At 46.9% G+C, this 22052-nt stretch overlaps 1 protein-coding gene across 1 annotated transcript in view; it reads left to right on the top strand.

Annotated features, from left to right (window-relative positions):
• The window catches only part of MARCHF4 (membrane associated ring-CH-type finger 4), a 77000-nt gene that overhangs the window by 41455 nt on the left and 13493 nt on the right, over positions 1-22052 (top strand). The window contains exons 3-4 of the mRNA XM_070423306.1: positions 14203-14358; positions 19513-19705. Of these exons, the coding sequence (XP_070279407.1) occupies positions 14203-14358; positions 19513-19705 (349 nt within the window). The remainder of the gene's footprint in view (positions 1-14202; positions 14359-19512; positions 19706-22052) is intronic.

Below are 22052 nucleotides of genomic sequence, written 5' to 3'. Positions count from 1 at the left end.
CTCAAGTACATATTTTCCCCAAACATTATCACATTAATTTATTTGATTGGAAAGATATTAACATTGCTCGGAAACAGCAGAACAGAAATGCTGTGCCATTGCTTCAAACCGCACAAATGGACAAATGGACACACACATGTACACACACACACACACATGCATATAAACACGCTGGAGGGTAAACTTATAGTTGAAGACCTCTGAGGAAAGGGATGCTGATTGTCTTGGCTGTACAAGTTACAGAAACGATACAGTGCTTTCTCATGAAAGTCAGAGGAAGCACTGAGAAAAGGGTCCCATACTCAGCGCTCCTGGGCTGACCACACCAAGTGCACTATGCAAGGGGGTCTTGATGTTGGCTGGAGTCCAGCCTGGACCTGGAACTACGGGTCTGCACCTGGGATGGAGGGTCCTTACTGCCCTGTGCCTCCTCAGGGCCTTTCCCTTGAAGCTTCTCTCACCTGCTCCAGGGGAGAGGACCAACTCTTTTGTGAACCTCCTGCCACGATGCTTTCACTGCCAATTAAAATTCTATTCCATTCCCAGCAAGGAAGCTGGCAGCCCTGGGTCTCACCAGCAGGATGAACTGGTTGCAATTAATGTCTCTTCTGGAGCCTGATTAGCTAAGGAGAGGCCAGGATACTTACTCTACCCCCAAGGCCACCTTTAAATTAGGAAGTGGAGGTTCCTCATCCTGTTGCCTCTGTTAAGTCATCGGTTAATGCAGACGTTTTAACCCTTTCTATTTCCTCTTGGTAGTGGAGCTGGGTCAGAGAGACAGGAGATCATCTCTCAACTGGACAGTCCCAGGAATAAAGGGAGGAGAAACTCCTAGATTGCCTTAGTATTCAAATTCCAGATTATTAGAATGAATCAAGGACTTGCTCTGTTAGGCATAGGCTAGGAGTTGGGGATTCAACCAAACCCACAGGCATAATGTTTAGTGTTATTATGTTGAAGCTTTGAATGTAGAAGATAACGTACAGGAATAACACATTTAAGAAAAAAGAAAAAATCCCAAATGATGGAAAAGAGAAGAGAAGGAAATGAGCACATATGGAATGTTTTCTATGCGCCAGACATTTTGCATATATTATAGCGAGGAATTCTACAAGAACTCTATATTTTTACAGAGGATGGAACTAAGGCTCAGAAAGGTTAAGGAAAGTGTCTAAGGTCACAGAGCCAATGTGAAAGATTGATTGTTCTAATGGCCCTAGATCTTTAGGCTTCCCCATAGGCATTTCCTCTTGGTAATGCCCGCTCACACTGACTGAGTAGTCTGCGTGAATTGCTTTCACCAATGGGAGAGTAGCAAACCATGTAAATAGAAACTTGAAAAGTGCTTGGGATCAGGGTGTGCCCTCTCTTGCTGGTGGGAACACTCCCACCATGATGTGAACTGGGCTGGGCAGTCCTACTGGCTGATAGGAGAGGTGTGAGCAGAAGTGGACCAACCATCCCATCCTAGATCAGCCAGCCTCTAGCCAACTCAGATGCCTGAGCGAACCCAGCGGGGACCAGCTAACCCTGATCAGCAGAACCATTCAGCCAACTTGTAAACTTGTGAAACAGAATAAATGGTTGTTATTTTAAGCAGGTTAGTTAGCAGCTAGAACTAACTGATACTAGTAAATGGCAGAGACAAAAGTTGTTTGATCTTCAAGCCTGTGTGCATTGTCCATTTGTCATGAAAAGATAAAGGTTGAAAATGTAGCAGGAAAACACAGGTTAGATTATGATATGTTTCCAAAACAAAGCTGCCTAGTCACACAAGGGTATCACTGGGAGGAGTGTGGTATTCCAATATTCAGGTCTCCGAAAGGGCAGTTGTGGGCAATTACCCAGGTGCAGGGTGTTTAATGTGGGTCGCTTCGCCCTGGGTGTCTTAGCCACGTAGTTGGCCATCTCAGAGACTGGGCTACACTGAAGAGAATGTTCTGAGTCATCCCTATCATTCATCAGTTCCCTGGAGAAGAAAAAGCCCCCATAGCACCCAGACTGAGATTCTGCAGCCTCCAGCTGGCTGGCTAGGTGCCTCCTGATTCTCCTTCACAGCTGAAACTCTCTCCCAAGAATGCCTGGGTTGCATTGCTGCAAATTCCCGACTTAACTCTGCCCCAATCCTACAGCCACCTCCTGCTCCTTCCCTACAGTGGAAAGAAAGGCAGAAAGGAACAGACTGCCTGCATTTGCTGAGCCTCCCTTCTCAGGGTCCCAGCTGTAGTATGACTGACAGTTGCCCTTGAGAATATGAAGAAAGGACAAGACCTTGAATGTGGGGTAGCAGCAGCAGATGCTGACTTACTATAATGATCTGGATGGAAACTGGTGTCATCCTTCTGAAGATCAATTCAGCAACATGTATCAACAGCCTTAAAAATGTCCATGCCCTTTGAATTAGTAACTCCATTCTTGGACTGTCTTTTAAGGATATAATTTTGGATATGATCTACGAAATCATGGATCACCATGAGAAATTTTTCATGACATAGTGTGAATGGAAACATGCAAGTTAAAAATAGGTTGTGCCCTGACCAGTTTGGTTCAGTGGATAGAACGTTGAGCAACCGACTGAAAGGTCCCGGGTTCGACTCCGGTCAAGGGCATGTACCTTGGTTGCAGGCTCGATCCCCAGTGCGGGGCGTGCAGGAGGCAGCTGATCGATGTTTCTCTCTCATCGATGTTTCTAACTCTCTATCCCTCTCCCTTCCTCTCTGTAAAAAATCAATAAAAATCTATTTTAAAAAATAGTTTGTATGTTTCTGATTGAGGGAAATGATGTGTGTGTTGGGAGCTACAGTTATGAGGAAATTTTTGATTTATAATAAATATCTATGTATTTTTAAGATATGGCCTTTTCTTCCCCAGCCTCTGGACGTGTGGATTCTTGGCTATCTTGGACATAACAGGAAAACTTGCCTTAAAAACCTAAGAGATTGGTGAAGGTCTAGAAATAAATGATTGAAATGATGCATGACATGAGAATGGAATCTAAAAATAGGGCTCTCAGTGTGGATAGATAACTGCTGAGGGGAAGATGAATAAATTTTTAAACAATCATGAAGTGCGAGTGGAGAGGGAACATGGTCTTGGGTTGCCAAGTCCTAGGAAGCAATTGAAAAGCATCTTGATTGCTTAGTTAACTACGTTGCCATGTAAAAGAGGTTAAAGGCAAATAAAAGGAAGTCATATTTTACATACCAGCCATTAATTATGGGAAATGCAGACCAAAACACCATGGCAAAAGCTGAGACTCTGCACATGTCTAAGAGAGCGTGCTCCCAGGCAGGCGCCACCATGAGTTCTCAACACCAGGGCTGAGCGCTCACCTGAGGCCGCTGAATGGCTCCTAAACAGTCTCAATCTTTTGGAGAAAAACACTGCTGGTCCATAAATACTCCCCTGTCCCCAATCATTAAGTCCAGAGGCTTGGGCTATTCTATGAGCTTAGCCTTATCCCACACTGGTTTTCATATACGGATCTGAGAAGGAGAACTGGAAGGCACTGGTAAGCACGGGAGGCCCTGGGGTCCCCTTCCCTCACATCATCCCTGTACAGAAGCACCCCATCTGCCCAGAGGCTGAGGATAGCAAGGAGGGCCTTTGAAGACCCTCGTTCCCAGCACCAGAAGTGAGGAATATAGAACTGTTTCAAAGAAAAAGTAAAATTGCCAAGATGACAGAAGCTACAACCGCTTGGAGAGCTTAGCAGAGGCTTAGAGTCAGCAGACGGGAGTCTCCTCACGCGCCAGAGCAATTCAGATTCTACTCGCATGCTTCTCCTGACAGGGAGCTGGAGCCCAGCCTTCGGGAGCAGCACACTTCCCGAGAGGTGTGAAAAGAACTGGCTGAGGCGCCAGCCAGCTCCAACTCTGGCTCCCTGAGAGGCATCCATCCCGCAGGCATGTGGGGTGGACTCTTTGAGGCTCTGAACCCAGAGGGGGCTGTCATTTCTCCTATTTCAGCGCTGACCACCTAGGAAAGGCCACTGCCCTCTCTGGGCTTCAGGTTTTTCAGTCTAAATGGAATATAATCGGAATAAAGTTCGTCATAAAGAAGAAATGCAAGTTCCATACAGAGAAAGAATTGAAAACCATTTTGGTGTTTACTGCATTCTCTTTACAAAGCAGGCAAAGGAAATTATAGGACAAAGACTTTTTTCCTCTTTTACTTCCCTTTCCTTACAAGCTCTTCATAACAAAAATCATTCTAGTCTCCCTGCTCTGTTATTATGTCCCTCCATTCCTGCACTTCCAAGGGCATCACAAAGCCCTCACCTGGAACCATAAACACCCACGTTCACAGCCTTACATGAAAGGGGGCAGGGGAAAGAGATGTGATGGCAGTCAACACTCAAAGCTTAATATTTTTTCATCTACCCCATCACCAGAGATAGAAACACATCCATGAGGAGGAAGAAGGCTTGGGGAGGTGGTTCCTAAGAGACAGGGCGGCAGCCAGGTGGATGGTAGTTCTTTTCTCCCCCTGAAATTACAGGGCAGAGAGCAGTACCTGGAGGCTCCTGGAATCCAACGCACTGTTGTCACTTGTACTCAATATCCAGGCGCCCAGGCAGCTTGCTGCAGAGACCCCTGGTCACAGATATTGAGTGGGTAAGTAATTTACACACTGTCCCTCATCGAGTAAGTAGAAGAACTAGCATTTGGATCCAGCAGTCAAAGCTGGCATACGGGCTTGGCACATAGTACATGCTCAATAAGTTCTAGCTACTGGCATTTATTTTTATCTTTGTATACACGAGAGTCTTAAAGTGATGTCAGAGACAGCAGGTTGCTAGGGAGTATCTGGTCCAGAGCTTCACAAAATGAGTCTTAGCTAACCTTGCTTTCAGAGAGGAAGCATGAGTCTACATCAGTGGTTCTCAACCTTCCTAATGCCGCGACCCTTTAATACAGTTCCTCATGTTGTGGTGACCCCCAACCATAACATTATTTTTGGTGCTACTTCATAACTGTAATTTTGCTACTGTTATGAATCATAATGTAAATATCTGATATGCAGGATGTATTTTCATTGTTACAATTTGAACATAATTAAAGCATAGTGATGAATCACAAAAACAATATGTAATTATAATGTGTTTTCCGATGGTCTTAGACGACCCCTGTGAAAGGGTCGTTCGACCCCCAAAGGGGTTGCGGCCCACAGGTTGAGAACCACTGGTCTACATGGAATCAGAATCCCTGGAGTAGAGCCTGAGAAAATGAATTATTTACAAGTTTCCCAGGATTCTGATGTAAGTTCTGAGACACAAGGAATCGGGGCATAGATAGCTTAAACCCAAGGTCACCAGCCAGAGGGTGGCAGAGCTGGAACTGACACCGAGGAGAGATCCTGCTTTTCACTCTGTAAGTCAGCCATACATGAGATTCCAAGTGTCTAGGGCTGTGATTTGGAATGTTCGTGAAGTGTAACATGTCATCACAGCTCGTTTACACTTGTAACATCTGCTGTATCCCCCAAACACACTGAATGATATATTAATTACAGTGACTGAAAACTAATTTTTGTAGGATTTCACCAGAGCCCCTTTGAATAACATGAAGATTTTGCACAACTGGAGCTGGGCATCGCTCTGCCAGTGCATAGGGACAGTGGAGGGCCGACCCCAGGGGGCAACTGAGTATTTGCCCCTTCACTTGCCACTGACTTGGGCCCTTGGCTTGGCCTGACTTGTGGGAAAGAAAGCGGACACAGTGACCTGGATCTCTGAAATTTCAGCCTGGTGGCCTGGAACTTTGGAAGCAAGCCCAGCCGGCTGGTGTATACAAATAGCCCAATTCTGGCCAGTCAAGGTTTATCAAAATTATGTTTTTTGATTGATTCAGCCACAGGTCTGAGGGCAGATCAGCCTTTAATTTGAGCCTTTTGGTAACGATGGTGATGGTAATGATGCGTAATAGAGACAGACAAATGGACTATGTATTGCACATTTAGGCCATCAGTAATACAGATACGATTATGAATCTATACAGAAAATAGGACCTTGCTTTCCGCCAGCTCTTGGATAGGTTGGTTTGTTTATTATGCAGATCATGTCTGACTTTATGGAATTGAATGCTATTTAAATTCAATTATTGTGAGGTGAAGTTCTTTCTAGCACCAGTTGAATACATTTGGAGGTAGTTAGAGGGAATAGGTACATTTGTCTTATACCAGTTACATTATAGGGAGAAAGCACTGCTAAAAAAAATAATTGTCATGAAAATGAGAAAACATGGTTTGGAGGGGTTGGTTTGGATCTCCATGTGTGTTTTTTCTTGTATCTTTTTTTTTTTCTTATCTGATGAGCAGGGAGGCTGAAAAATTTTCCATGAAGATGGAGGCCAATTATTGATGTGTGTGTGTGTGTGTGTGTGTGTGTGTGTGAAGTAAGCTGCTGGTATGAGAGTAAAACTAAAAATAATTATGTGGTTAATTGGATTTAGCATAGATTACTACATCTCATTAAGGCCTTAAATCTTTCTTTTTTCTACTTAGTAATAGAGTTCTTTCCTTTTAAATCAAATTATCTTGCAACATTTCTTATTTCCTTCTGCCAATTGATGCACTGCTGGTCTCCTGAAGCCAAGGTTTGGCCTTGGTGCCATGGAGAGAGAAGCTCGGGCATGGCCTGGCTGCTAAGGGAGCATGGTAAATGCTGTGGGTGAGTAGCAGAGCTAAAAGGTTGGCCTGAAAGGGCTTCAGGCAGAGAGCAAAGTGCTGCCCGTACACTACCTGATACAGGATGCAGAGAACAAGAATGGCCTATCTTGTATAATAATGGATCCTAGGGCTACAGGATCTTTGAAGGTCATCTTGCAGATCAGCCTACCTCCCATAGGTAAGGGGGAAACTTGCTTTATCATCCTTCGGGGAGGCAGGAGTCACACTCTTTCCTATTCATCTTTGTATCACAACCTTTGCTGGTAAGTAGGACTTCATGATAGGTCATTTTTCTTGATCCTGATACCAGTCTACACTGGCCTCTTACAGGTCTGTGGACTTAAGAAATCATTATCTGGTATCCTGCAGGAAAAAGACACTTGGAACCTTCTAGGTTTCCCTCAACCTACTGCCCTTTCTCTGCTCCCTTTCTGTTCTCTCCCTCCCCAATCCTCCCCCATCAAACTAGATTACAGCGACACAAATAGTTGGTCAATATCATGGACCAGTTTGGTTGTGTCCTCAATGTTGGAAAGAAGGGTTATTGATAGTCCTTACTGTTAACTGGTCTCTCAAATATGTGAAGTCCAAGGAGTGACACACAGAGTTCTTTCCTTTCCCTAGCAAGTCAACTATCCATCCTCTAAGCCCAGAGACCACGTAGGATGGACATTGGGGAGTCCCTACTTTCTTTGGCATCCCTCCTTATTCTTCTCTACAATCCCAGTGAACTTTTTCTATTCTTCCCACCCCAATACACACAGGTTCTGGGTCCACCCTGGATAGGACAATCTGATTTTAAGGTCCTCTGAGCATCTACAGCCAACATTAACCTTCCTTATTAATCTAGACCAGTGGTTCTCAACCTTCCTAATGCTGTGACCCTTTAATACAGTTCCTCATGTTGTGGTGACCTCCAATTTCATTGTTACAAATTGAACATAATTAAAACATAGTGATTAATCACAAAAACAATATGCAATTACATATGTGTTTTCCGATGGTCTTAGGCGACCCTTGTGAAGGGTCATTCGACCTCCAAAGGGGTCTCGACCCACAGGTTGAGAACCACTGATCTAGACTATGAGATCCAACTAAGAGATAACTTGAATGTATTACTATGCTTACAGAAGTCTCTATCTCTTAATTTTTACATAACAAATGTCTCTTCCCCATCAAGGGTGGGGGTGTGAGGAGGAAGTGAGGGGTAAGTTAAACCCCATCACTTTCTCTACCACCACATCGATTAGTACCCAATAAACATTGCTTGGAATTGGGTTCAGAGGAGAGGGGAAAGAGCAAAGGATTTCTGCCTTTGTGTTTATATGTTAATAGAAGAACCAGCAAGGCCATCTTTTTTATTAGAGCTGGAATAGATAAGGATCTGATGACAAGGCTGCTGGGTTTCAGACACTGTGGATATAAGCAACCTGGTGGACAGAACTAGTTTCAGAGCCTTTCTCTGCCTTTCTCTTGTGCAAGAACCCCTCTGAGTGGTTATCTGTATATATAAAATTGGAGAATTAATTATTAGCCTTATTTAATTATTAGATGGTAGAATGTCCATGTCAGTAATTGTTAAAGCTGTGAAATGTTTATAACATTAGGATTATTGATAATAATGTTATAGAAAGGAGGAAGGAGGGAAAGAAGGATATTGATCGATGTTTGAAGTAGGTGAGAAGATGGGCCTAGAGACAGGAAGATCTGCTATATCCCATACTATAACCCCTTACATATTAACCAGAATTTACTGAGAGCTTACTATGTGTTAGGCATGGTGCTAAATATATTCTCTTACTTAAATATATTCTCCAATTTCACAGATGAGCCACTTCATGTTAATAGAAAGGACCCTCAGCGCTCCAGCAATCATTCTTGATTTCTCTACTCTAATCACTCAAACTCCCCTGGATGACTATTCATTCCAACTCTCAGATATCCAGTGACTCCTCCCCCACCTGCACTTCCAGCTCATGACGGTGCTTCATATTTCCCCCAGAAAATGGAAGAAATCAAAGAAAACTTGCCAACTTTATGGTTAATTCTCAGTTCTCATCCAACTTGACCCATCACCGGCTCCATTTGACACTGGAGCATTCCCTTTTTTCTGAAACACTTCCTCTTTGGCTTTTGGAACATCATGTTCTCTTCTCACCTCATTGGCCTTCCCTCTCAGTCTTCTGTACTGGTTCCGTCCCATCTCTCAAGCTCTGACATCTTGGCATCCTCCAGGGAATAGTCCTAGTACCGGTCTTCTTTCCCACCTACACTCCTTTGGTGATTTCACCCAAGCTCATGGCTTTAAACACCACCTGAATGCCAATGCCTCTCAAATTTGTATCTTAGTCTAGCCCAGTGGTTGGCAAACTGCGCCTCTCGAGCCACATGCGGCTCTTTGGCCCCTTGAGTGTGGCTCTTCCACAAAATACCACATGCGGGCGCGCATGTACAGTGCGATTGAAACTTCGTGGCCCATGCGCAGAAGTCGGTATTTTGTGGAAGAGCCACACTCAAGGGGCTAAGGAGCCGCATGTGGCTCGTGAGCCACAGTTTGCCGACCACTGGTCTAGACCTCTCCCCTAAACTCCAGACTAATGTATATTGCAATCCCTATTTAATGGCTCCACTTAGACATTTAATAAGCATCTCAAAGTTGGCATGTCCACAGGTGAACTCCCAATCTACTCTCCAAAACCTGCCCTTCCATCAGTCTTTCCCATCTCAATGGAAGGCAACTCTCTCCTTGTGGCTCAGCTAAAAATCAGCACCATTTTTGACTTTTCTCCTCTCATTCACCATACCCAATCATCAGCAAATCCCAATATCTGTATCTTAGAGATGTATTCAGAAACTGACCATTTCTCAGATCTGCTACTGCTCCCATGCTGGTCCAAAACACCACCCCTTGCTCGCCTGACTACTACAACAGCCTTCTGTCCCCTGATCTGCCCTTTCTTCCTTCGAGTCTATTTTCAGCACATCAGCCAGAGTGATCCTATCAAGCACAGTCAGATCAAGTCACGTCCTCTGCTGAAAATGCTCTCATAATTTCCCATCTCATTCACTTTTGATCCCCATTACCTCCTACTCCTCTCCCCCTCATTCACTCTACCACAGATACAACAGCCACTTTGGCTCCTCTAGGACATACCAAACATGCTTCTGCCTCAGGGCCTTTGCACTGGATGTGCCCTTGGCCTCGAGTGCTCAGTCCTCAGATACCTGCATGGCTTGCTTCCTTACCTTCCTCAGGTCTTCACTCAGATGCCTCCATTTGATGAAGCTTTCCAGAGCCACCATATTTAGAACTTCAACCCACCACCTCCCTAGTATTCCATTTCCAGTGTCCCTGCTAATTTTCCTCCATAGTACATGAGAGCATCTTCAGTATTTACAATTTATTTATCTTTTTTATTGTCTGACTCTCTCAGACAGACAATTCCATTCAGTGCTGTATCCCTGACACCTAGAACAGAACTTAGAACATACCAGCTCAATATTTAATGATTAAAAGAATAACTGAATGAAGCCCAGAAAGGTTAAGCAACTTTCTCAGGGTCACACAGATTGTATGGGCCTGGATACATCCAAGTCTACCTGGGATTAGAGCCCAAGCTCTCATCCATCACACTAATCTGAGCAAAGGAAGAGAACTCTAAACTACACCCAAAGGCAGGCGTTTCTATCATCTCCTTTGTGTGTGTGTGTGTGTTTTTAATTTTTTTTTTATAGATTATTAGCGAAAGAAAGGAAGGGAGAGAGAGAAAAAAACATCAATGTGAGAGAGAAATATGATCAGCTGCCTCCTGCATGCTACCTACTGGGGATCAAGCTGGCAACCTGAGCATGTGCCCTGACCGGGAATCAAACAGGCAACCTTTTGGTGCACAGGATAATGCCCAGCCAACTGAGCCACACCAGCAGGGGCAATCATCTCCTATGTTTTGACCTCCCAGAGCTGCACACTGCAGCCGGGCTAGGGCTGCCTTTGCTTCACTAGACAAGATTTCTTTCTTTCTGCTCAGTGGCGGGGATGCCTGGTGCCTGTGTGGGTAGAAGGGGAAGTCTATGGCTTACCTGCCACTCCCATGGCAACCAGATAACCTAAGGACTCCAGAAGCAAGTCCTTTCAGATTGAGAAGGGGAAAAATGAGGCAAGCCCAAAATAAACAGAAAGAAACCTGTGAACGGAGAACTGATTGGGGCCTTGTGCCTGCCGCTTGCTGTGTCATTGGCAGCAAGGATAATCCATCCTGTTCTCTCCCTACCCTCCAGCTCAGCCATGGCTAAGGGCAGTGGATCACCTTGTCCTGCTTCCCGCCTCTAGCATGGCCCCACTTAACCCATCCAAGGGCTCATGCTGTTCTCTTCAGCATCCCCAGGGATGGGTGCCCCAAAACACTCTCAGTGACCTCTTGATAACACAGAGGACAGTCCTGGCCACAAGTTAGGAGATCCATGTTCTGACCCCCTACCCACCTCAGAGGGGCAGACTCTTAGTTCCTTAATCTCAGCTTCTCTCTGGGGCTCAGTTGACCTTTACTTAAAAATGACTCCCTTCCTTACCTATTTGATAGTAGGAGAATCACGTGGAACTGTAGTAAAACAAACAAACAAACAAACAAACAAACAAACAAAAACCACAACGAACTATGAAATTAAAGTCCTTAGGGAAATGCGAGGTAGAATTGCCATATTTGCACAAGAGATCTTACTTGTACCAGGAACTGTGCCCAGCATTTTATGTGCTTGATCTCACTCAATCCTTACAGCCACCCTTGAGAAGGCAAGAGCTGCCCACAATGGGAAGATGAGGAAATGCTGCCTCAGAGGTTAAGAAACTTGCCCAAGTTTGCATAGCCAGTAAGTGGCAAAGAGGCCTTCAAACCTAAGAAGTCTATCTCCCAACACTATGCAATCCCCTCATCCTGCACTGTGTCCAGTAGGGCCTGGGGGTTAGAGAAGAACTGATTTTTCTCACCCTAGTTATTCCCAGGACAGTCCCTGGGCCCCAGAGCGCCAAGCAGATCATCAGGGAAGTGTGTGGTGCCTTCCCATTTACTAAGCCCCTTTGATCTGTGGAGTTTGCTGAGCTCAGAGGACAAGATCATAATAATCCCCCAGCCCAAAGGCTGGAGCCTCAGGGGCTGGTCCTCTCTCACAGCCTGGTGCCCATCCAGTCAGTGTGTCCAGTTCCACGGGGTTCGCAGGAGCAGCCCCAATCCCAGAGGAAACAATTAGAGAATGATTAAGTGCCAAACTGTGGGTGATGATGCGGGAGAGGAAGCAAGTCTGTATGCTGGTGGTGGGACCCCAGTTGGGCCAGGAAGAGGTTGGGTCTGGAAAGGAGAAACCAGAGAAGAGACCGAAGGGTACAGGCGTGGGAGGGACAGCAGGGCCCGGGATGCAGGAGGGGAAGGAGCAGAGGAGTGTGGTGGGAAACTCAGAGTCTGATGATGTCAGAGAGACCCAGCTTCACATCCTAGCCATGCCACGGCTGGCTAGGTAACCTTGGGTTGGTCATTTCCCTTTCTCTTCAATAGAGGTCCCTTTACATAGAGAGATGTTCACCACCTCAGTTTCTTTCTTTCTTTCTTTTTTAATATTTTTATTTATTTCAAAGAGGAAGGGAGAAGAAGAAAGAGATAGAAACAGCAATGATGAGAGAGAATCCCTGATCGATTGCCCCCTGCACACCCCACACTGGGGATTGAGCCCGCAACCCAGGCATGTGCCCTGACTGGGAATACAACCACGATCTCCTAGTTCATAGGTCGACACTCAACCACTGAGCCACGTTGGCTGGGCTCACCACCTCAGTTTTCATGTTCCACCATTTAACCTCTAACAGAGTTTCCTGAAAAGAACATCAAGTCTAACCTGAATCCGTCTGGCTGCTGGCTCATTTCCACTTCTGTTCTTGAGAAACACAGGCATGACCAGTCAGAGATGGTGAAGTGTCCAGGTTAAGGCCTCTTAGAGCCCTAAACACAAAAAGAATATGGCTTTACTCCCAATATACATAAAAATATACTAAATAAAACTTGCGGAAGTGCCAAGGTTAAAATAGCTTCTTTGAAGATTTATTTATTTATTTGGTAAAATTCTGGATTGCTTCCTCCATCAAAGTTAACCTTTTCTAACAGTTTTGGTGTCCTTGCTTTCCACTGTTTGTGGTGCCCAAAAAGTACCTATTCTGCCTTTTGGGTTGCACAGTCCTAAGGGAGAGTGGGGGACCGGGAGCTTCAGGGAAGCAGCACACCATTGACCGCTTGGCCCCACCGCTGGCACTGGGACCAGGTCATGCCCACCCCCCTCACATAAGTATGCTGAAGCTGGGTTGAGGGGGGTGACTCCAGTGAGCCCTGAGGGTCCCACATCCAGAGCCACAACAGAGGGCCCAGGCCTTGTTCTCAGGGGTGGCCCAGCTCTCCTGTCTCGTGGCTGCAGCTTGAGGAGCAAGGGGTGCAGCCTTCACTGTCGCCTGGCACCATTTTCGGGGGCCGGGAGTAATGTCTCTTACCTGATCGGCAATTTGACATGGCTGCTTAACAACCGATTAATCAAACCCAGTTCGTCTTGTTAGAATAAATGAGCCTAGGAAATGCTGCCATGAATAATGAGGGCTTTTGTCTCTCACCCAGCACCTCTCCCCACTCCCTCCTATCTCCTTCCCAGAGACACACAGCAGCTACTCCATACCAAGGATTTCTACCCCTCTTCCAGGTGCCCCTGCTGCCCACCCAGAGCCAGAGCTGGCCAGGTCCTAGAGCAGCGGTTCTCAACCTGTGGGTCGCCAACCTGTGGGTCGCGGCCCCTTTGGGGTCAAACGACCCTTTCACAGGGGTCGCCAAAGACCATTGGAAAACATATATATAATTATATATTGTTTTTGTGATTAATCACTATGCTTTAATTATGTTCAAATTGTAACAATGAAAATACATCCTGCATATCAGATATTTACATTATGATTCATAACAGTAGCAAAATTACAGTTATGAAGTAGCAATGAAAATAATGTTATGGTTGGGGGTCACCACAACATGAGGAACTGTATTAAAGGGTCGCGGCATTAGGAAGGTTGAGAACCAATGTCCTAGAAGAACAAAGCCTCTTGTCCATCAAACAGACATGTGTGCATGCATGCCCCTGCCAAAGCTGGATAGTATCTGTTTCAGGCACTGTACTGGGTGCTAAGGACACAAAGATGAATAATATACTGTTCCCGTGAGGGGTAACAGTGTATGACCCCTTTTGGATGGCAGAAGGCTTCCATAGAAATCAACTCACTCATTTTCACAGCAACACTAGGACTCAGGCAGCACAGAGGCTAAAACTCCACTGAAGTGTCCTGGCCTCCATGGTGGAGAAGCTGGAGCCCAGGTCTCCTCTTTGGGGTCTGGTGCCTGCCAGCAAAGCCTGTGGCTTGGTTTCAGTGGCGTGGTCTAGGCTACCCAGCCTACCGCCTGCCCACCTGCCTGCCAGCCTAATTCTGGGCCTTACCACCCTGTGCCTCTTGTCCTGCAGGGGGAGCTGCTGAGCCCGTGCCGCTGCGATGGCTCCGTCAAGTGTACCCACCAGCCTTGCCTCATCAAGTGGATCAGCGAGCGCGGCTGCTGGAGCTGTGAGCTGTGCTACTACAAGTACCACGTCATTGCCATAAGCACAAAGAATCCTCTGCAGGTACCACTGGGGGCTGCCCGCTGGCTGGGGGCGCTGGGGTGTTGGGACCCGGGCTTCCCACATCCCCTGCCTTCCTGGGGGAAGACCGTTTCACCTTAGAGTCAGGGCAGTTTGGAGAAAAGAAATGAGGTAGGCTAGGTGGGCAAGATCACAGATGGCATTTGGGCAGGAGGAAATGAAAAAACGTTTATGTATTTTTTTTAAGGTTCAGCAAGAAGAGGAGAAAGGAATAAGGCAAAGAGAGAAAAATAGATATAGAAGGAAAGAAGGGCAGAGTCATATGGAAAAGAGAATAAGAGAGTGATGGACAGATGGATGGATAGATGATGAATGGATAGATGATGGATGGATGGATGGATGAATGGATGGATGGATGGAAGCAGAAAGGAAAGGACAGGACAAAGAAGAAAGAAGGGAGGGAGGGAGAAGAAGAAAGGAAGGAAGACCAGAGGACAGAAGAGAACAGAATGAGAAAAAGACAGAGGGTAGAAGGGGTGAGGAGAAAGCCTGAGATAAAGCTAAGGGCAAGAAAAGAGGAAAGAAGGTGAAAGGAGATTCAATGGCACTTCCCACCCTTTAATGTACATGCAATTCACCTGGAATTTTGTCAAAATGTAGACATGATTCAGGAGTCTGGGATGGGGCCTGGGATTCTGCATTTCTGATAAGCTATGGGTTGATGGGGTGGTATGGATGCTGCTGATCTACGAATCACACTTGGGTGACAGGGACCAGAGAAGAATGGAGAAGAGACAGGAGAGGGAGGCAGAGGGAAAGTGAAGAATGGGCAATAAGGAAGGAAGAGTCCTAGCTGGTTTGGCTCAGTGGATAGAGCATTGGCCTGCAGAATGAAGGATCCCAGGTTCAATTCTGGTCAAGGGCACATGCCCAGGTTGTGGTCTCGATCCCCAGTAGGGGAGTGTGCAGGAGGCAGCCGACCAATGATTCTCTCTCATCATTGATGTTTCTATCTCTCTCTCCCTTTCTCTTCCCCTCTGAAATCAATAAAAATATATTTTAAAAAAATAAGGAAGAAAGAAAAGGGGAGAAGCTACTGTGAAGGGCAAGGGCAGGGAGGGCAGGGCTGGGGTGGGATTTACCAAGTAGATTTAGACAGTATTAATCTCATAAGTACAGTAAGAACTGAGGGATCCCCCACCCCATCCTCCCACCCGGCCCTGACACATCCATCTTCCCAGAGGAGCCGGCAGGCCCTGCACCACCCCGTAAATCCTCCAACTCAAGCAGCTCTCCCTCTGAGGCAAGCACATATAGAGAGTGTGTGGCTTCTGAAAATACCTCCATGTGCACATGGTCAGCCAGTTAAGCTGCCAGGTCATCAGTTAGCCAGCAGGCTAGTGAGGGTGGGAACTGAGCATCTGCACAGTGGTGTCACTCTCTGCCCTGAGGGGGAGGGGAGAGTGACCCTGCGAGCCCAGGAGGGTGCTGGTTTGGTGGTGATGGTGGAGTGGGGTCTCTGCAGGGGGCGGGGGCAGGTGGAAACCTGGAGCTGCCGTGTCCAGGGTGTTTTATGTTACACTATGCAGCTTACATGGGGCACTGCCAGGAATGAGTGTGTGTGTGTGTGTGTGTGTGTGTGTGTGGACCGGGAGGGGGCGCATTTTTTTCTGGAAGGAGACATTAAAAGCCCCAGGCACCTCAGCCATCCTGATGGTGGAACAAGGGGTCAGAACAAGAGGTGCCTCCCCCTGTGCTGGTTCCATCTCCAGTCATTCGTTTCAAATCTTGCAGTGTCTTAAAATAGCAGTGTCGTGAGACAGCTGATTCCACACCCTCGTGCTGTAACTCTCCCCTTCCTTCTTGGCTGACTCAAGCCTTGAAGAAGGGTCAGGGTCCAAACCTACAAGTCTCCCCATGAGTGCCCCCTTGGCTCACTAGCAGGCATTGGCCTTTGTCTCATAAGATGAAAAACCATTTAGGGGTAACTCCTCCTGTGGGGTGGGGGGAGGGGGAGGTTATTCTAATCTCATAAGTACAGCAAACAAATGGCAGAATTGACAAAATTGAGCTATTAATTTACTGCTAAGTCACTACCGTGATTCTGCTGCTTTTGGAAATGCAGTGGTGACTGCACTTTTGGTCACTGCACTTTTCCAGACCCCACAGAAGGAAGTAGTTTGGACTAGCAGCAGTGTTGTGTGGTTGTCGCCCAAACTGTCCCAGTTGTGTGTGTGAGACAGCTGCCTGCTGAGCCTCAGTGGGACAACTTGTGCTCCCACAACCCAGGCAGACCACCTGCGGTATGGGACAGAGTGGGCAGGCCCCACCACCAGTGAGCAGAGCAATGGATGGTAGCCCGGGGCTGCCTGTGCTCAGTGTGGGGAGGTCTCTCCCAGGCCCCATACAAAGTGGTGAAAAACAGCAGCCATGACAGTATGTTACCTCAGTGACCCTCTGCAAGCTCTGGTTCTAGCAGAAGAGCCACTGAGAAGAGTTTTGGGGTGGCCCCATGGTCTTGGTGGTTATTTCTTACCCTTTCTGCTACACCTGAGCTGCAGTTACATTAATGTTCAGTGGGTGCTCACTGGGAGCCAACCACTGTTCTACGTATTCATGTATATTATCTCATTTAATATTGAAAACAACCAATGCAGTGGGTACTGTTATTCCCAATTTACAGATGAGACAGTGGAGGCACAGAGGGGTCAGCAATCTGCCCAGGGTCACCCTGGTGGAGCAGGGTTGCATCCAAGGGGTCTAACTCCTGAGTCTGGCCCTTAATCTCTACCCTATAGTGCACAGCACTGAGTTTGCTGAGTACGTTTACCTTTAGGCAGCCCCCACCTCGACGTGCATAACTATATTTTTGCTGAAACATAACAAAGAAGCACAGAAAGTTATTTCATTTAACCCTCACAATATTCTAGAAAGTGGGACTGATTATTTCCACTTTTACAAAAGGGCAACTTGAGAGTCTTTAGGACATATTGACTTCTCCTAGGTCACACTCTGCAAGTTGGGGCAGAGCTCGGCTGGAACTGGGTCACCTGCCCAGACTCAGTGCCCCACGTGCGTTCCCTATGTTGCAGAACAGGCGGCGCTTGAGAATCTCGCATTTAGAATCTTGCTCTGTGTCTGGTGGCTGCAGAGCCTGGAGCCTCTGGAGCCTTCCCCACCCGCCCCCCCTCCCAGCCTCTTTGAGACCTTGGTCACTTGTTCTCTGCTTTCTCCTTGCACTTCTGCTCCCCCACCTCTTGGGGAGCCTCACGTGGAACAGACAGGAGGGCAGCCTTGACGATGGCCCCCACCCCACTCCTTCTTCATGCTTCAGACTGTAGTTGGGGCCCTGTTTAGTTTCCACAGGTGGCTTGGGGGCTGGTAGGAAAGGGCTTTAGAAATTAAGGGGACTTTTCCGTGCCTTTGGTTTTGGGGTTTTTTAAAATCTGGAGCAGGAGAAGGTGGAGGTTATTGATGACTTAATGGTAGAAACAAAAAAGCCCAGTCAGGAACCCTCTTCACAGACAGTGGGACAGGCCTGGAAAAAACATTTGTTGTATATGAGCAACATCTGTAGGTTCGGGTTACAGTCTTCTGGAAAATCCCCTTGTTATGTGTAACCCTAGGCAGGAGGAAACAGTGGAAAATTTAAAGGCCCAATGACGTGTAATGGGATAATTAAATGTGAAGGCGGATGTCCTACATCTAGACTAGCAAACAACATGTTTTCCAATGGTTACAATTCCTTGGGGGCCATTGATCAGTCCCGGCTGGAGCCAGAATCAGTGTCCCCTTCCCGGCCACTGAATGCAGAGTGAGCGCTCGCTGTTGGCAGGTGGAGGGTACCCTGCCTTTCCTCTGGTTCAGGCCGAAATGCCCTAGGAGTCTTCTCTGCAAGGTGTTATGCAACTTCCTATGATCAGGAGATTGTCCTTCCTTCCCTCTTCCCAAACCTGATCCTTGTAAAATTGTCCAATTTCCCTGCTTAAAACTGTTCAAAAGCATCATATTTACTCTTAGGACAAAGTCAAACATCTGTGCGTATCCTTCAAGATTCCACATGGTCTTCCCCTCTTTTATTTCCAGTGTCTCACCCCACAACCTCTTCGCTCTCTCTGCTCCACTCACTCTGGTCTTCTTGCAGGTTTTCATACTCTCAGGGCCTTTGCACACATTTTTCCCTGGGCCTGGAGCCCCCTCCCCTCTCTTTCTCTAGTCAACTCCTACTCAACTCAAGCATCTCTTCTCCTGGGAAGTCAAATCCCCATTTATAGACTTCCACAGTGACATGGATCTCCCTTTCTTACTCCTGATAAATTACATTTGTAAGAAATTATTTGGTTGTCTGTGTTTTCTAGAATGTAAGCTCCATGAGAGCAGAAATCTTGTATGTTCTTGCTTACTACTTTGTCTCTGGCACCTAGAAGAGTGGCTGGCACATAGAGACTACTCAGCACATGTTTGTTGAGTGACAGCATAAATAAATCCCAAACTAAAATCCAACTCCAGGCTCATTCAGGCCTCTGCTACCTAGATCGTCATAGAATAGCAGAATTTCAGAGCTGAAACTCACCCACACCTTAGCCTTCAACCCATCCATCAATACTGCTATTAGTATAATACTTTTTCTGTTTAAAAAATGAAACTTTAGTGTTCATATATAGTCAGTAGATTATACTGTTTTTCTTATCTCTCCTCCACATCCTGGGTCCTCTCCTAGTCTGTTGAATTGGTAATCTCCAGCATGTATATTAAATGGCATGCCAGGTGTTGCAGAAAAGTAAAAAAGGCCTGTGTCCTTTCAGCACCTATCAGTGTGAAAGGAAACAGTGCTGCTCTGAAAATAACATTTAGGCCCTGGAATTCCAACCACATTAGCACTGCATTTTCACTTCCTCCTCCCCATTTCTCTGTCTGTGTCATATTCAACTGTAAAGACCTTCCCAGCCATGCCTGCCCAGAACCCCACCCCTGCAATGACTTGATCATTTGGTGTGATATAGGTTTCTTCCACCAAAACAATATAAAACTAAAAAACTTGCAAGAAATATCCATTGTGTCACTAGTTGGAAAGCCCTGGTTTAAATCCTAAACCAGTGGTGAGAGTTTGGGGTGACAGAAGGAAGAGGGATGGGAATGGGATGAGGGTATATGAGCAACAGCTAACCTACCGACCATTCATCCTCTGCCCCACAGTGGCAGGCCATCTCTCTGACAGTCATTGAGAAGGTGCAGATTGCAGCCGCCATCCTGGGTTCCCTCTTCCTCATCGCCAGTATCTCTTGGCTCATCTGGTCAACCTTCAGTCCCTCGGCAAAATGGCAGCGCCAAGACCTCCTCTTCCAGATCTGCTACGGGATGTATGGGTTCATGGACGTGGTGTGCATTGGTGAGTCGGGGCCTGTCTCCAGGGGAAGTGGGAAGCCAAATGAGGGTGAGTTAGACAAATCCCTCAGGACCGCACCCTCTGGGACGTCAAAGCAGAGAAGGCAGCAGCCTTGAGACCTGTGAGATCAGGAGGGGGCGGTGGTTTAAATTTGGGAGGTGAGTGGGAAGCGGGGAAGGGAAGGAAGATCTAAATCTTTCCAAGCACATGTCTTGCCTGGTTGAAGATAGATAAGGAGACTTGCCACTATGAAGATTTGTGAAAAGTCCGTTGGTCAGTCTATCTGCCTCTGGCTGGATGAGGAAAGCCTCCTCTCTCTTGTGTACCCATGGCTGCCAAGCCAGACCAGGGCTGCCTGCACATTTAATCTCATTCTCTTCACAGCAAAATGCCCAGAACCAGTTTTGAGGATGCCTGCCTCCTTTTTCCAGCTTTCCATAAGCCGATTCCAATGCCCAAGATTTCTCTAGTCTAGTTGTTTTCACACTGTGTGTAGCCCTGGGCTTCCACGCCCAGCTTCAGGAGCCGCCTTCAGGAGGGGAATGGAGTGCTGACCTGATGGGCTCTGACTCTTCACCCTTGTGTCACCCTGAGCTTCTGTTTTTTTTTAATCTATTTACATGTTTCCATTGCAGGTATGATTCTGTTTAAAAGGCATCCGTGTTTTAGAAAAAAGTCAGAAACCCACCACTTGAGTTCCTCCTTATCCCATTCCCAAATCTATGTTCCCCTCTCTAACCTCCTGTTAATTTGGCTGGTGGAGGGTTGGTTGACATAGGCTGTCAGCTCTGACGTCTTCGTCCAAGTGACTGAGGAGTGGGGAGTGGTCCTGGTTTTCTGAGTGACGGGAAGCCTGCACATCCTGACCCGGAACTCTCAGATTTCCCCTAGGCCATAGCGCTCACAGCATCAGAGCGCCACAGCTGTCTTCCCTGGGCATTTGTTATGAATTATATAAAAATGCTACAAGGCTTCGTTTGGCAGAAAAACATCTATTAACTAGAATTTGGCTGGGATGATATTAATGTGAGTTTCTCTGGGAGCCTATAATATTAGAACCAGAGAGGTTAGACCCTTGCATACTAATGACAGTAGCCAGCAACTAGTGATGCCGGAACTTGTAAACTTGTCTAAGCAACTTGCTGCCTCTCTGCACTAGTGAAACCAATACATCAACCCCTAGTTCAAGAGACTGTTAATTATGGCATGTAGGCAGTGAAATAAGCAGACTGCTCGGGTTTGGAGAGCGGTGGAAGAAAGAGGACCATTAATGGGAGGAATGTGACTTGAGGCATTCTAATTTAGTTCCCTCTTGCACAAAACTCCCTTCCTACTCCTGCTGAGGCCTGGCCTTGTTGATGCCAAAAACCAGTTGTGTCTCCATATGGAGGTATGGGGCTCTGGCATGGAGGGGCCTTCCTGTAGAGGCCCCTCCAGCTGCCCTTCATTCTCCTTCAGGCAGGTTTTTGATCTGTCATTGATATGAGCTTCTAGGAGACATGCTTTCCTGTCACGTGGTGTATTAGTCAGCTTTGGCTGCAGTGACAAACAAACTCCAAAATTGCAGAGCCTTATGACAGCAAGCATTTATTTTCCATTCATGGAACTACAAGATGGCTGTGGCTCTGCTGGACTTGGCTGGGCTTAGCTTCTGACTGTGCATTGGCTTTGGGCCTGCTTTGAGCGTCTCTTCCTGCTGGGCCCAGCCTAAAGGAGCAGGGACTACAGGAGTGTATTCTCTTAGCCAAGTGCAGGAGCACAGGAGGATTGGTTGACACGTGCAATGCTTCTCGAAGTTTCTGCTCAGTGCTGGTACATTGCTCCTTCTGCCCACAGACATTGGCCAATGCAAGTCACCAACTAGCCTTCCATCATAGAGGTAGTGGGGCAGGGAAGTATACTCCTCCTTTCCTGGTGAGAATATGGGTGAGAGAGAGGAGCATAAATACCACTTACCACTCAGGGCTCCATAGGTCTGACGATGGAGATAATTGAACATAGAGGAGATTGTACAATCGACCAGCACGACTCCCTTGCTTTGCAGTTGAGAGAGCTGGGCCCGGAGAAGGGAAGTGACCTGCTCAAGGTTGTTCATCTGGGAGTGGAGCCCAGGTCTCCTGATTAGCAGTCCCATGTTCCTTCTATTAGTCCTCTCTCATCAGGTAGGAGTCCCAGGCGTCACTTATGGGACACCTGCAGATGCCACCTGCCACTTTGATACACCTGTGTCCACTTACAGGAAGAGCCCTCACGAACAGGCCTGCCCTGCTCCCTGTGGCTCTGAGCCACCCAACACCCCCACTCTGGCCTACCTGGTGCTCTGGTCTCTCCTGCTCAGAGGCTGTTCTAT

This window comes from Myotis yumanensis, unplaced genomic scaffold, assembly GCF_028538775.1.
Source record: "Myotis yumanensis isolate MYYU_CA2020_CCGP unplaced genomic scaffold, mMyoYum1.0.hap1 SCAF_8, whole genome shotgun sequence".
NCBI classification, from domain to species: domain Eukaryota; kingdom Metazoa; phylum Chordata; class Mammalia; order Chiroptera; family Vespertilionidae; genus Myotis; species Myotis yumanensis.
This window is presented reverse-complemented; position numbering and strand designations above follow the sequence as displayed.